Source organism: Hemicordylus capensis, chromosome 5, assembly GCF_027244095.1.
Source record: "Hemicordylus capensis ecotype Gifberg chromosome 5, rHemCap1.1.pri, whole genome shotgun sequence".
Taxonomy (NCBI): domain Eukaryota; kingdom Metazoa; phylum Chordata; class Lepidosauria; order Squamata; family Cordylidae; genus Hemicordylus; species Hemicordylus capensis.
The window spans coordinates 204,655,203-204,670,182 of NC_069661.1; the positions used below are offsets into that span (position 1 = coordinate 204,655,203).

At 42.4% G+C, this 14,980-nt stretch overlaps 1 protein-coding gene across 9 annotated transcripts in view; it reads left to right on the forward strand.

The window, feature by feature from the left end:
- The first annotated feature begins 11,527 nt into the window (after nt 1–11,527).
- The window catches only part of CRADD (CASP2 and RIPK1 domain containing adaptor with death domain), a 69,387-nt gene continuing 65,934 nt past the window's right edge, over nt 11,528–14,980 (forward strand). For 6 of the 9 annotated variants that reach the window (XR_008308548.1, XR_008308549.1, XM_053255801.1 and 3 more), the window contains exons 1-2: nt 12,003–12,559; nt 14,339–14,637. Coding sequence is in view for 7 of the 9 variants with exons in the window: in XM_053255801.1 (XP_053111776.1) it covers nt 12,246–12,559; nt 14,339–14,637 (613 nt within the window). In the remaining 2 variants the exon portion in view is untranslated. Of the gene's footprint in view, nt 11,785–12,002; nt 12,560–12,647; nt 12,778–14,338; nt 14,638–14,980 lie in introns of those variants that run through there. The other 3 variants (XM_053255806.1, XM_053255807.1, XM_053255808.1) reach the window with 3 other exon arrangements.

The following is a 14,980-nucleotide window of genomic DNA, read 5'->3' on the forward strand; positions in this document are numbered from 1 at the left end:
CTGTTATGAAAGTCGGGATAAACTAGATGTGTTTCTATTAAACAAATACAGAGAGTCATATTTCACTTTCTTCTGGGCTCCAAAGTGGAATTCTTTTCTCTAGTGAATTGAAAACTAAACCTAGCCCTAGCAGATTATATCTGGTTACACCTGTTTTTCTTTGAAGAGAGCAACACATTTTGGCTCATGTTATCCATCTCTGAGCATGCAGAAAACCGGAAAAGGCTCACTGGTTCATGAGAACAAGCAGTATAACTCACTGCTCATGTACTTTATGCTAGCATTGTTCTTGATTTTATTATTTAAAATGAAGAGCTTTCCCTCCCTTCAAGAATAGAGTCTATTTACACAATATATGATGTGTTGAACCACTTGCAATGTTGCAGTAGAACTTTGAAGACACCTGTGATTTACCCTTCAAAGTCTGGCTTTGCCACCACTACTTAAGTCATTTTTAAAAGGGAGGAGTATTTTGAGAACAGGCTATTACCCTAGTTGCCATGTTGTTTGACAAGCCCTGTGCCCCAACCCTAAATACACAAAGTGGAAATAAATTCAATGGAATTTACTTCCATATATTTAAAATCAAGGCCTATCTTATCTAGGTACTAAGATTTGACCAGTGAATATTGTCGTTTGTTGCCTACAGTGCAAAGGCAACATGATCAGCTGCTGAATTCAAAATAAACAAAGCAGGATATCTATTGCCCTGAAGCTGACTGCCATGCCTATGTTCTAGTGGGATTATGAATTTGATTGGGATTTTTATTTCGCACATTGCTTAGAGTTCTTTAATAGAAAAAAAAAAGTAACAAAAAAACCCTGGGCTCCTTCAAAGCCTCAACAGCATTCAGTAAACAATGTTTATATATTGTGAAAAGTTTATGGATGTGTTTGTGCAAAATAAAGTCATACTTCCCGATTACCTACAGATACAAAATTTTGCATATACAATCCTGCCACTTAAATTAGCCGAATGCACTGCTTTTTACACTGAAATATACTGGTGGAAAGGTTTGATTTAAAAAAAAATTGTTGAGCAGAAATACTGAATATAATGATCATATTTTAAATGTTACTATTCTCAACAGATTAACACTCAATCAGATCAATGATTTTAAAATGACATCATGACCAAGAGAAGCAGAAGATCTTGATTCAAATTTACTACAATTCAAATTTGCTATGTATGGTGATTATTTAGTAAAATGAATAATGTTTGAAGTTGAAATCCTACCCATTTAGATTGTTCTTCTACTCCCCTTTTGCAAGACATTCATACAAAATTCTATCACATATATTTTGCTTCTTGAACTTTCCTGTAAGTGTAACCTATGCAAAATGACTTTGCTGAGTCAACGATAGGCCACACCTCATAGTATGAAATGCATGAGATATTGATAATAATTTCAATATATACATACTTAGTTTTTAAAAAATGCCTTGTAAATCATTACCATATTGTTATACACTGTAATCTGAATCTGAGAGGTGCAACTAGTCCTATATTGCAATCAGTGGCTTAATTGGAATTTGACCCCAAGTGTAATTTCAATCCTGCCTCTGCTGCCTTATGAAAATCCTGTATTGTCAGTTAGTTGGTCGTTCCATCTTGTAACTGCTGTCTTGTACATTATGTACCTCATTATTGGCAGACCATCAAGCTCTTTGTAAGTCCAGATGTTCTGAAAAAGTATAATGCATTTCATTTGTAATCAAAGTGACGCTGACAGCCATCATGTTTGGTATATGGTCCACTCCATCTAGCTGTTTGGTTTTCTGGAGACTGTTAAACGAAAGTTTAAAAACCCTTAACTCCTTCAAGTTGTTGCTAATCCCAGCCCTGTTTGGGTCCAGGATAGGACCACAAGTCTGTCTTTAAGACAGTATTTCTTCAATGGTATAAAATTGCTTCAGTGGTATGAACTTGTTAGATCCTCTTTCATGTCCATCCCCCAGGAGTGCTAGAGTGGTGCCCCACATTCTGCAGTACCTGAACAAAAGCAGCACTGGGAGGGACTAAGGTGTGGTGGATATCATTTTATTATTATTACGATTATTATGAATATTTATAGACCTCTTTTGAACAACAAAACGTTTTCTAGGCTTTTTACACAGAAAAAGAAATAAGATGGTTTTCTGTCCCAAGAGGGCTCACAATCTAAAATAGGCCTGCTCAACTTTAGCCCCCCCAGCTGTTTTTGACTACAACTCCATAATCCGCAGCCACAGTGACCAATAGCCAGGGATTATGGGAGTTGTAGGCCAACATCTGCAGGAGGGCCAAATTTGCATGGCCCTGATAAAAAATGAAACACAAAGGAGGCACCAGCAACAGCCCCTGGAGGATCCTGTGCTGGGGTTGGAGGCATACTGGGTTGCTGGAACCTGTCCTAAATTCCACTTATTAGAGAATGTCACCTGCAGTATTAATTGTAACCCTGATTATCAGGGTCATTTATCGGTTTTATTGTGGCTTTGCCATTTTTGTAAGCCATCTTGTGAAGCCTTTGTGCTTAAAAGACACAAGCCCCTTAAATTAATTAGTTTAGAGAGTAAGGGGAAGCTTCAAGACTTCCACATTATTGTTTTCTGGCTGGAAATAAGATGGATCTTGAACTTAAAACTGCAAATCTGGGTGGCTGAACTCAAGGGTGTTGATAGCATTGGGCTTGGGTTGGTGCTGTTGGCTTAGGCCAGGCCCTGCAGGTGCAGGTTCCAGATCTTCTAAGTATCTAGCAACACCCCTGGCTGCACTTCCAGTAACATATTGTTATAGATTAGGTAATGGCTACTTGGCCTTCTGGTGCTGGCGGTTTTTGAATGGGGTGTAAGTACCCTACTGGGGAAAGGTCTAAGAGCCTAGTAAAATGGTATGTAAGGGTAAAGTGTGCTGTCAAGTCGATTTCGACTCCTGGTGCCCACAGAGCCCTGTGGTTGTCTTTGGTAGAATACAGGAGGGATTTACCATTGCCATTTCCCACGCAGAATGAGATTATGCCTTTCAGCATCTTCCTATATCGCTGCTGCCCAATATAGGTGTTGGGAAACATACCAGTGGAGATTCGAACCAGCAACCTTCTGCTTGTTAGTCAAGCATTTCCCTGCTGCGCCACTTAAGGTGGTTAAAATGGTATGTACCCACATGCAACAAATCCAAAGAGCTGACCTGAAAGTATTAGGTGACTCACCCTTTTCCTCCTTCTCCTAAGTCAAACCTCTGTGTATGGATCAAGGAAAAAGATTTGCTTTTTCAGACAGCTGTGTGTGAGAGAGACAGAGATACAGACTGAGTTTTGGAGGGGCTGAAATGGAAAAGCTGGGCAGAGAGCAGAAGCAACTCAAGGTGCGGAGCTGCCTGTTGGGGGATTGGATATAACCTGTTGCTGCTTGTAGGACTGTTTTGCTATTTCAGCTCTATCTAATGATCAGCTTGTATATTTGTAAATAAACCAAATCTTACAAACACAACATAAGCCTCTGGTGATCTCCCCTCTAGAGGAAGCCAGAATCCAAGTAGCGCTGCACCTCCCTGGAACTTTTCACAGCTTGGGGAAGTGAGGAGTATGGACAATAGTCTTCTGCATGATTTAGTTTTGCTGTCTAAAAAGAGAGAAAGCAAAATGTCGCATATTTATCCACATCTAATGGCAACACATTAGTCTCTGCCATCCTTGCCACAGTTCCCATATATCTATATATTTTACATTTTATATCATGCTCTTCCTCCAAGGAGCCCAGAGCAGTGTACTACATACCTAAGTTTCTTCTTACAACAACCCTGTGAAGTAGGTTAGCCTGAGAGGGAAGTGACTGGCCCAGAGTCACCCAGCAAGTATCATGGCTGAATGGGGATTTGAACTGAGGTCTCCCCCATCCTAGTCCAGCACTCTAACCACTAAATCACACTAACCCTAACCACACTGGCTCCTCTTTGAGTTGTAAATTCCCAGATTTACTGCTTTTGAAAAACTAAATATTTTCAACTAGAGCAAGCAGTACCTGAAGGGACTCTCACACGTGACATCTGACACACATTTGCCATTTGATACTCTGAGAAGAACACTAATGAGTCATGAAATAACATTTAGTCATACTGTGAATCATGGACCTGTCTTTTATCAAATAATACAAATTCAAAACAAAAGACAAAATAAGGATGGGGGAGAGAGGATTTGTACACTATTTTTGAGAACTAGAAATACTTGTATATACATGAAGTATATACATGAAGTATCGGGGAACACCGATGTGATTTTGCATTAGTAAACTGGACAGATTTCTGCTTTAATCTCCTGTTTTAAATTGTCACTCTAGGTATTTAAGTTACCGTCATTGTAATATTATTTTAATTAAGGCCACAACAGTTAGATTACCAGATTTAGTTGACTTTTAACCATCAGTTTTAAACCTTTTGATTAAATAGAAATGTGCCAGTGATTGTAGACAACACATTTTAAAAGACTGTTTATTATTTTGATATAAGAACTGCAAATATCAGATACCATCTTCCAAGAATTACTTACACTTTGACTGCCTCTACAAAATCAACCAGAGATGGCAGAAGACTAGAAGATATTTGAAACAGGAGATTTAGAATCTTTATTGGAAGCCTAAAAGAGCAACATCAGAAAATTAAATTCCTAAAGCCCTATCTGTTTTTATTTGCAGAGGTGTGGGATGGGCACACACTTCTATCCTAGGCCAGGGACAGCTTTTTTGTGTAGACATTATTCTGTTCAACCACTGGACTTGGATAAAGGCAGGTGAAGCACAGGAGGCTGGCTGGGAGAGGTTCACATCTTCTATATAATTATTTCACTAAGCCAGTATGTGGTGGGCAGAAGTGGCGGCGGAAATGCATGCAGATGTGGGGATGCGTGGGGATGTTTGGCGGGCGGAGGCAGGCCCAGGCCTATTTGCCGGGGGGGGGGGGGAGAAAGTGAGAGAGGCGGCAGTGGCAGCAGGGAGAAGAAGCGGATGGGCCCGGCCGGTGAGGAAGCAGCAGTGGCAGCAGCGGGTCCAGGCCCCGTGTTGAGGTGGCAGCTGGGCCTCCAGGAAGAAGCAGAGGGCCCAGCTGGGCAGGTGGCAGAGCCGCACCCGGCAGGGGTGAGAGGCAGGCAGTGGAGCCATGCCTCAGAGCAGGCCCGGGGGGGGGGGAGAAAGTTGGGGGGCAGAAGAGGGAGGTGGCTGTGGTGGGGAGGAGAGACAGCTGGGCCCGGCACAGGCCGTCCATGGTGAGAAAGCGGAGACTGGTGCAGAAGGTAGGGGGTTAGGGTTACCGCTGGCCCCAAAGAGTGCACAGATGCTCTGTGCAGGGTCGGCTAGTAATAAGTAATCCTCAGAGGAATGTTGCCGTTGTGTGTTTTTTGTCAGCAGGGAATCCCTCTAAGGCAGTTGAGAGGATAGATGGATTTTGATGTAAGTCACTGCCTACCTGTGTATTGTAATGTTTAAGGGTTTCGGCTTTATAGTGCAAGCCATTCTATGCATGTCTACTTAGAAGCAAGTACCACTGGTTTCAATCAAGCACTGGTTTCCTAAGCAAGTGTGTATAGGACTGGAGCCTTAACTGAAAAGTTCAGTGTATTTTTTTCTTCTATTGCTGCTATTAATATCTCAAACAGTGTAGTCTTTATTTTATAGAGGGTTTTTATTTGGGGTTTTTTGGTGTTTTTTAATTTTGCTTTAAGCCACCATGAATTCTCCCTGTTCCCTGCTCTTTTCTAGCCTATTCTAGTATTCTAAATCAAAAGAAGTCATTTTGGTGTTACATTTTATGTACTTTTCTCAGGATGTAAATGGTGACCATGACAAGGCTCAGACCTAAAAGCTTCAATCCCTAGCACCAATTTCGTATGGTCAATTGTAGAATTTAGAGGTGATGAAAATACACTCAGCACATCTCCTCAGCATGAGCTTTGATTTGGTATCTTCACCCATGTTATCTGGTATCTTCAGCTTCATCAATAAATAGCACATTTATTCATCAATAAATAGCATTTTCAGGTTCTGGAAAATGAAGTGGGGTGGTAGTCTGCAGTTGGTAAGGAATCCATGACAGCACTACACACAGCATATTAGACAAGTTAGACATTTTCTCCTGTAACATGGAGAGACATCACAGTTAGGGTAGTCTTGGCTGATTAATCCGATTAATTTTTAAAACTCATCTGAACTATTTTCATACAAGTACAAATAACACAATACTTTTGAAGAAAATGATATATATGTTTTAGATGATGTATATGATGCAGCATGAACCATCTTAGAAGAGGCTTGCCTTCCTACTCATGAGAAAAAGAAAAATGCTACTTCAAAGCTAGCACCTGCCATCTGCAGTTTTTATAAGTACTTATATTTTTAAAATTCATATTTAAAATCTTGTTTCCTAATTCATTCTACATTTTTAGTCAACCAAAAGTGAATTAAAGCCAAACAGTCACTAAACGTAATAGAGATACCCAAAGTGGTAACTGACAACAATTAGTTTGCAAGCAAATGACAAAGGGCTGGAGAAATCATGGCAGGAGTGTAGCAAGCCTGGAGTGGGCCCTGGGACAAAAAGTGAAGATGGGACCCTGCCCCTCATCTCCCCACTTTCTTCTTTGGAGAGGCAAGAGGGGAAGAGCAAAGAGGAAGCTGTCACTCTGCTGGTGCGGCCGCGGGATATTTGTTCAATGATAGTTATGATTCAATGATTCAACTTCTTCAATGATAGTTATGCCCCTGAATCACGGAGAGCCAGTAGAATGAGCTCCTTGTTCTAGGTGCCTCTTCTTCTGCCTTCCCCTTGGGGCTCACAGGTCTGTATGTAACTCTCAGAAGGTGGTGGAGGCCGAATGCCCTACATCTATATGTTTTCATCCTACATGTCTTATATATTACAGCAGCCCATGCCCATACCCTCCAACATGATGATGAAAATAGGAAGATGCCTGTGAATCTATTGGTGACATGCCAAGCAGCCGAGGAAGCCTGGTGTACAAGCATGCCACAAATGGAAAGCAGATAGTAAAGTATACACAGAATCCATTATTTCAGATAACCAAAGCAGATGAGCCAAGCCCATACTTGAAACAACCAATTCTCATACCAAGGATTAATAATAATAATAATAATAATAATAATAATAATAATCCCCCAGTGAGGCACTACCTTGGCGTGGTTGTGGGGCTTGCGTGCTCTGAGGAAGGTGAGAGCTATGCCAGAGGTCCAACCATACTGGACAGGTCTCACCAGAGGAGCCAGACAAAGAGTGCCTCTCCCATCAACAATATGGCGAGACGTAACTTTAATAAATCTATACCGGATCGGTTGTCGCCCGGGTCAACAAGGACCACGCCAGGTGCTGGAGTCCCTGGACATCTGGTGGCAAGTGGGCAACAGGACTCAGGATCTTCAGTTGAGCAACCAGGGCTGAAGACAACAAAGTTACTGGAAGAAATGTCGCTTAACCGAAAAAAATATACGAAAAATGCCAACAAGGAAATAATGATCTGCTATTACAAGTCTAGTCCAACTAGAAGAGGTTATTTAAAAAGAATGTACCAAATTTGGAAAGAGAAGCATCCAGACACAGAAATAACAGAACAAAGGCTAGCAGACCAGAGAAGATTCATAATAAGAAATAAAATATTCACAGGAGTTGAGCTGGAAGAACTGCAAAGAGCAACACAGGCTCAAGATATGGAAGAAGAATTACCACCAACTGAAGCAGTTGCTCAGGCGCAGGTGGAGGAGGTGTTGGAAATAGAGGATACCACTGTTGCTGAACTGTTTCAAAATCAAAACCAGGCAACCTCCCCTTTGCCTTCACCTCAAAAACCCGAATGCCGTTTAACAGAAAAGCAACAAGAACTAAAGCAAAAAATAACTGAGCACATGAACCAAACAACCACCAGGGTTCGACTTCCAGCTCTAAAAACAGTTGCCAAAAAACAACTTGCTCAGGCATTAAAAGATGTCAATGCTGCACTTGAAGAAATAACAACTAATAATTTGCAAGAAACAAACCAACTAATGTACAGTGCAGCAACAATAACAACACAAGAGCTCGGATATAAGATCAGTGGACCTGTAAAAAAAGAAAGTAGTACATCACCTAAATGGAAGATTAGATTAGAAAATAAAATCTCCAGGCTTAGATCAGATGCTAGTAAATTGAAAGATATGAAAGACAAGAAGCTGGAGAATGAAAACACCAAACAGTATCTGATCCAAAAATACCACCTAGATTCAAGGAAAATTAGAGAAGTCCTGGAAATAATAAAGCAGCAAATAACAGCAGTGTCAAGGAAGATTAGCAGATATGAAGCCAGAACTACACAACACAGGCAGAATCTCCAATTCCAGTCGAATCAGAGATGTTTCTACCAAAGCATAGAAGAAGAAACTGCAAGAAACTTCATAAAGTTTGAAGTTATGAAGAAACTTCATAAACAACTATCAAAACAGTTCAATCACGTTTTGCAAGCAGGTGATATTGAACAATGGCTAACAACTGGGAAAACTCATCTCATCATGAAAAACCCAGCAAAAGGTGCCGTTCCAAGTAATTATAGACCAATAACCTGCCTGCCAACCATGTTCAAATTATTCACTGGAATAATAGCAGATGAAGTGATGCAACACATATTAACTAACAAAAAGCTTCCAGTTGAACAGAAAGGAAATTGCCCGAACACCAGAGGCACAAAAGACCAGCTGCTGATTGACAAAATGATTTTAGAAAATTGCAAGAGAAGAAAAACCAATCTAAGTGTTGCATGGATTGACTACAAGAAAGCCTCCGACTCATTGCCTCACACATGGATACTAAAATGTTTAGAAACAACTGGTGTCAGCAAAAATATTCAGATATTTATTTAAAAAAGCAATGAGCATGTAGAGTACACAGTTAACAATCAATGGCGAGACACTTGGACAGGTTAGCATTAGAAGAGGCATTTTCCAAGAGGACTCACTATCCCCTCTCTTGTTTGTAATCGCCATGACCCCACTTTCACAAATACTAAACAAAACAGGCCTCGGATAACAAACATCTAAAACATCAAGTAAAATCAACCATCTGCTGTACATGGACGATCTGAAGTTGTATGGAAAGTCCCAGTCAGAAATCGAATCACTGCTAAACACTGTCCGTATATTCAGTAGTGATATAGGAATGGAGTTTGGACTAGACAAGTGTGCTGCATTAATAATGAACAGAGGGAAAATAAGAAAAACAGAAGGAATAGAACTGCCCAATGGAAGCAAGATCAAGAACCTGGACGAGAAAGCACATTACAAATACCTGGGCATTCTCCAGGCTAATAACATCGCACACACTGAAGTTAAAAGAAAAATTGGAAGTGAATACATCAGGAGAGTTAGAAAAATCCTCAAGTCCAAACTCAATGGCGGGAACACCATACAAGCCATAAACACCTGGGCTATAGCTGTTATCAGATACAGTGCAGGAATAATAGACTGGACCCAGGCAGAGATAGAGACGCTAGATCGTAAGACCAGGAAAATAATGACCATCAGTCATGCTCTGCACCCCCGCAGTGATGTCGATAGGCTATACCTCCCTCGCAGCTCAGGTGGAAGAGGAATGCTGTAAGTCCATCAAACAGTAGAGGAGGAGAAAAGAGGCCTTGAAGAATATATCAAGGACAGTGAAGAAGATGCACTTCAGATGGTCAATAATGCGAAACTATTCAACACCAATTAAACAAAGCAGGCCTACAAGAAAGAACAAGTCAAGAACCGAGCAGAAAAATGGAAAAATAAGCCACTGCATGGTCAATATTTGCACAATATAAGTGGAAAATCAGACATCACCAAGACCTGGCAATGGCTTAAGAATGGCAACTTGAAGAAAGAAACAGAGGGTCTAATATTGGCTGCATAAGAACAGGCACTAAGAACAAATGCAGTAAGAGCAAAAGTCGAAAAATCAACCACAAACAGCAAGTGCCGCCTTTGTAAAGGAGCAGATGAAACTGTGGACCACCTAATCAGCTGTTGTAAAAGATTGCACAGACTGTCTACAAACAAAGGCATGACAAGGTAGCAGGGATGATACACTGGAACATCTGCAAAAAATACAAGCTACCTGTAGCCAAAGATTGGTGGGACCATAAATCTAAAAAGTTGTAGAAAACGAAGATGCAAAAATATTATGGGACTTCTGACTACAAACAGACAAATATCTGCCACACAATACACCAGATATAACTGTCGTGGAGAAGAAAGAAAAACAAGTTAAAATAATCGACATAGCAATACCAGGGGATAGCAGAACAGAAGAAAAAGCAATTAAAAAAAATCACAAAATACAAAGATCTACAAATTGAAATAGAAAGGCTGTGGCAGAAGAAGACCAAAATAATCCCAGTGGTAATTGGCACCCTGGATGCAATTCCAAAAGACCTTGAAGAGCACCTCAACACCATAGGGGCCACAGAAATCACCATCAGCCAGTTACAAAAAGCAACTTTACTGGGAACAGCCTATATTCTGCGATGATATTTATAATAATAATGATATTGATAATAAAATTCAGCTATCCCAGGTCTTTGGGAAGGACTTGATGTCTGGATAAAACAAACCAGTCAATAACACCTGTCTGACTGTGTAAACAATCTATATTATTAATTCTCCAAAACGGGCCATGCGTGGGGACGTGGTAGAAAGGAGGCAACTGGCTGACAGAGTTTCCAAGCAGAAGCACCTGATTGGGCAGTGGGGATTCCATATGCAGATAGGGAGAAGGAGCCTGTGAGAGCAGAAGCATCATGGTGATTGGGCAGTGAGGATTCCATATGTAGATAAGGAGGAGGAGCCTGTGATGGTTAAGGTCAGTTGGAATGCAACTGTTACTGGTCGGAAGATGTTCTTGGTTGTAGAGGAGAGGAATCTATCTATATAAAAGGATAGCAGGCAGGGGTCTGCAAAAGAGAGTCATGAGGGAGGAAGGAGCCCCTTCAGGAGAAGGGGTTCCATTGTGTGAATTAAATGAGGAAACAAGATGAACAAAATCTGTTAACTCAGGGAGGAAGAGAGAGAGAGAAAAAAACATGAAGGGAGCGGGAAGAAAGAGTGGGGAAGAGCGAGTGGAGGAGAGAGAAAGAGAAAAAGAACGGAGGGGGAAGAGATACAGAAGGAAGGGCGAGGGACGGGCCTGAGCCTGTCAGCAGCCTGAGGGGACTGAGCAGCCATGGCAGTACTAGCAGCAAGGAAGGGCCCAGTTAACCACTGCTGCTGTTTGGGGTTACTGAGGTCATTGTCAGAGGGAGGCAGGCAAGGGATGGGCCCGGGCCTGTCAGCGGCCTGAGGGGAACGAGCAGCCATGGCAGTGGCAGCAGCAGTGAGGAAGGGCCCGGTCAACCACTGCTGCTGCTCCTGGGGGGAGGAGCAGGAGCAGGGCTCGGGTGAGGGTGGGGAGGTCTCTGGGGATAGGGGGCTGCAGCTTGGCCAATAGGCGGCAGCAATGCTGCAGCCAAGACCAAGAAGGGTGGGGGGGGGATGGAAGCAACAAGATGGAGGAGGAGCAGGAGTGCAGCTCAGGTGAGGGTGGGGAGATCTCTGAGGTGAGGAGAGCAATCAAGTACTAATGCGCAGGTGCGCTAAAGTATGCAAGAGTTCCAGCATTGAAGCGGAGAGAAATAATGGCAGCAGTCAGGATGCAGAGGTGGAGGGCCGGCAGGTGAAGCCCCTCCTGCCAGAAGAGGTGGGTGGATGGCGGGTGAAGCCCCACCAGCCAGGAAGAGGAGGCGGTGGCAGGGAGAAATAATGGTGGGCAAAACCTTACCATCCGGGGGGAGGAGGTGGGAGGCGGCAGGAGGAAGGCCTGGCCCTGGCCTGCGCAATAGGGAGAGAGCTGCAGGGGGAGAGAGCTGTGGGGGGGGGAGAGCAAGCGCGAGAGAGAGCTGCGGGGGGGGGGAGCGAGCGCGCGAGAGAGAGAGAGAGCGCTGCGGGGGGAGCGAGCGCGCGAGAGAGAGAGAGCTGCGGGGGGAGCGCGGGAGAGCGAGCGAGCGAGCTGCGGGGGGCAGAGTGAGCGAGCGAGAGAGCTGGGGGGGGCAGAGTGAAAGAGCCACAGGCTAGTGCACAACTGCACAGATGCTCTGTGCGGAGTCAGCTAGTAATAATATTAACAGCAGATTACACTACAGGGTTGTCCTAAGCCAATCTGTCTCAGCCACATAAGCAATCTGCAGTAGGGTGAAAACATCTAAGTATTTTTGCATTTATTGAAAATGCGACACACTTGTATTGTATACATATACATACATACTTACATACATACTTATATATACCGTATATACAAACACACACTTATAGAAATATATACCTTAAAAATTAAACACTACATTTTTAAAAACCACATATGTGAAAGAAGTTTGAAAGAGCATGACTCCTGCCTTTGCTTCTACCTTTTTTTTTTTTTTTTTTTTGGTGAGGAACGCATGGCGGGAAGGGGACACACGCTGCTGCCCACTCACCGCTACGCTAGAGTCCCGAATGTCTCCATCGTTTCCTATGGGCAGCTGTCAGTTTTACTCCGTCAAAGGTAACCAGGAAGTGTCGTTTCCAGAGAATGGAATTCTCAGTCTCTCTTTCTCCCTCCCCGGTCTGGGACTCTGGGTGTTCTCCTTTAGGTTTTGCCCTTAAGAAATATGGAAGGAGAGCACTTCCTGTTCAGCTCTTTTGACTTCAGGAAAGATGGTGCTTATGGAGCAACTTGGGGAACTGCCGACGTTTTGATAAATGATCCCTGCACTTTGTTTTGTAAGTACTTCCATAGGAGAACAACGTTTTAGATTTTCTCCTTAAGACGTTCTGTTGTCTGGTTTCTCTCGAGGAGCCCTCGGAGCAAGCCACGCCGTTTTCTCCTGTTTTGTAGAGCTTCCTCTCCAGGAAGGTTTTCTGCTTTCATTTCTTGGCAGTTTTTATTTCCGTGAAAGCTTCCTGTCATTCTTTGTTATTGTTTTTAGTGGGGTTATTTAAATGTCGCCAGAGAGATGCAGGCAACGTATTTCGTTGCTCGTAGATCCAGTTCATTTTTATATTTATTTAGGCCGGCAGTGGTGTTCTGTGCAGCCGTCTAACTGTACAAAAATAGATTAAAACCTGGTAAATGCTCAAACCTCACCTCTCTGCCAACAACTACCTTAAATAAAAAATATCAAACAGCTTTGCAGTTTTGACTGACGTTTTGGTAATTACTGGAAAAAATGTAAAGCTGAGAGAAGAGATGACTAGCAGGTCCTAGACAGATGGGTCTCATCTCTGTGCAGCAACTTCGTTGAATTTCAGTAGCACTGAGTCCTCTCAGTGCTTGGGTGAGAATCTGCCTGGGAACACCAATTTATGCCACCCTGAACTCTATGGAAGAAAAGTGGATGTTAATTAGGATGCTTCTGCATGTTTTTTGTCGCATAAGAGGAGGGAACCTTGGCAGGTTCTGACTTTTTCTGCCCTGACGCTCTGTGATATGATGTGCCTGTAAACAACTTTTTAATAAACTGAAGTTCAAAAGAACTATTGCATCTGGTTACCCTAACCGAAAGATTGTCAAAATACCACTCTGTGCTAGTGCTTAAATTATAGAGGAGCAGATGAGGCTCCTTCTTATTTTTTGTGACCTTTCCATTAGTTAAAATTATAGGGAGTCAGGGGTGGGGCTTTTACATTTAATTAAGGGCACCCTACATTTTTGTTTATAAATTGGGCACTGTTCAGTATGTCTGAAGAGGTTGTTATCTGTGCATTCTTAGTTACTTTCCTGGTTATATTTAGAGTGTTTAACATATTTTACAATTAAATATGTTAACATATTTAACAACTCAGACATTAAAAATATTCTCCATGTGATGTCCTCCAGAAGTGTGGAGAATATGTGTGACACAGGACAGCCACAGATACAAGAGTTGGTACCCAGTGGCAACCTTTTGCAATTACCGCACCACACTTTCAGCTGTTCTGAGAATCACTTTCATGTAGCTGTGGCTGTATCCATGGTTGCCTTGGTTATGTTCTCTGCACAGATGTGTCCAGCAGGCAGCATTTGTGAAGGTTTTGAACGTCTAAAACAGCTTGTAGGTCATGGTAATACAGTTTACTGTATGTATCTGCAGCACTGAAGACATGAAAATATTGTAGAAGGATTTCTGAAGAGAAAGGAACTAATCCCAGTGATTTATCCAAATATTTGTTTTAAATTAAGCAGGTGGTTTTTATTCTGAATGTATTTGTGTAACACTTTCCATCTCCTCGTCCCTCCTCACAGAGGGACTGACCCTGAAGGGGCTTTCATATCTCACACATGTTTTTGTTTCCTCGTTCCCAGAATGGATGCCAGAGACAAGCAAATTCTACGCTCCCTGCGCCTGGAGCTGTGTGCAGAATTGCTGGTAGAGGGCCTTATCATTCAATACCTTTACCAAGAAGGGATTTTAACAGAGAACCATGTGCAAGAAATAAAGTCCCAACTCACCAACCACAGGAAAACTATGATGCTTCTTGACATCTTGCCTACAAGAGGTCCCAAGGCTTTTGACATTTTTCTAGAATCCTTACAGGAGTTTCCATGGGTGAGAGAGAAACTTGAGGAAAAGCGTAATGAAGTTATGCTGGGGGAGTCTTCAGGTAAGATCTAAATTATTGGTGTTTTATAAATGTCATTCTTGGTATTTACCTCTGTGTTAAGCCTAGTTTTCACTGGAATGGGAAACCTGCATCTCGGATACAACTTCAGATGGTAGGCACGGAATCACATGACTGAATGCTCCTCCATACAAAAAATATCCTACACATTGTTTACTATATGTGAGGAAGGAAGTTATGCTTATAGGACATCTTGTCGATGGGGTATTGTTTGTGAGCAGAAGCGTTTCATCATGTGACACTTCCCCACCTGCAGTCTGAACTTGTACAGCCCAGACAATGGTTTGCCTCCTAAGTGAGTAGTAGTAAGCCATAATTACCATTT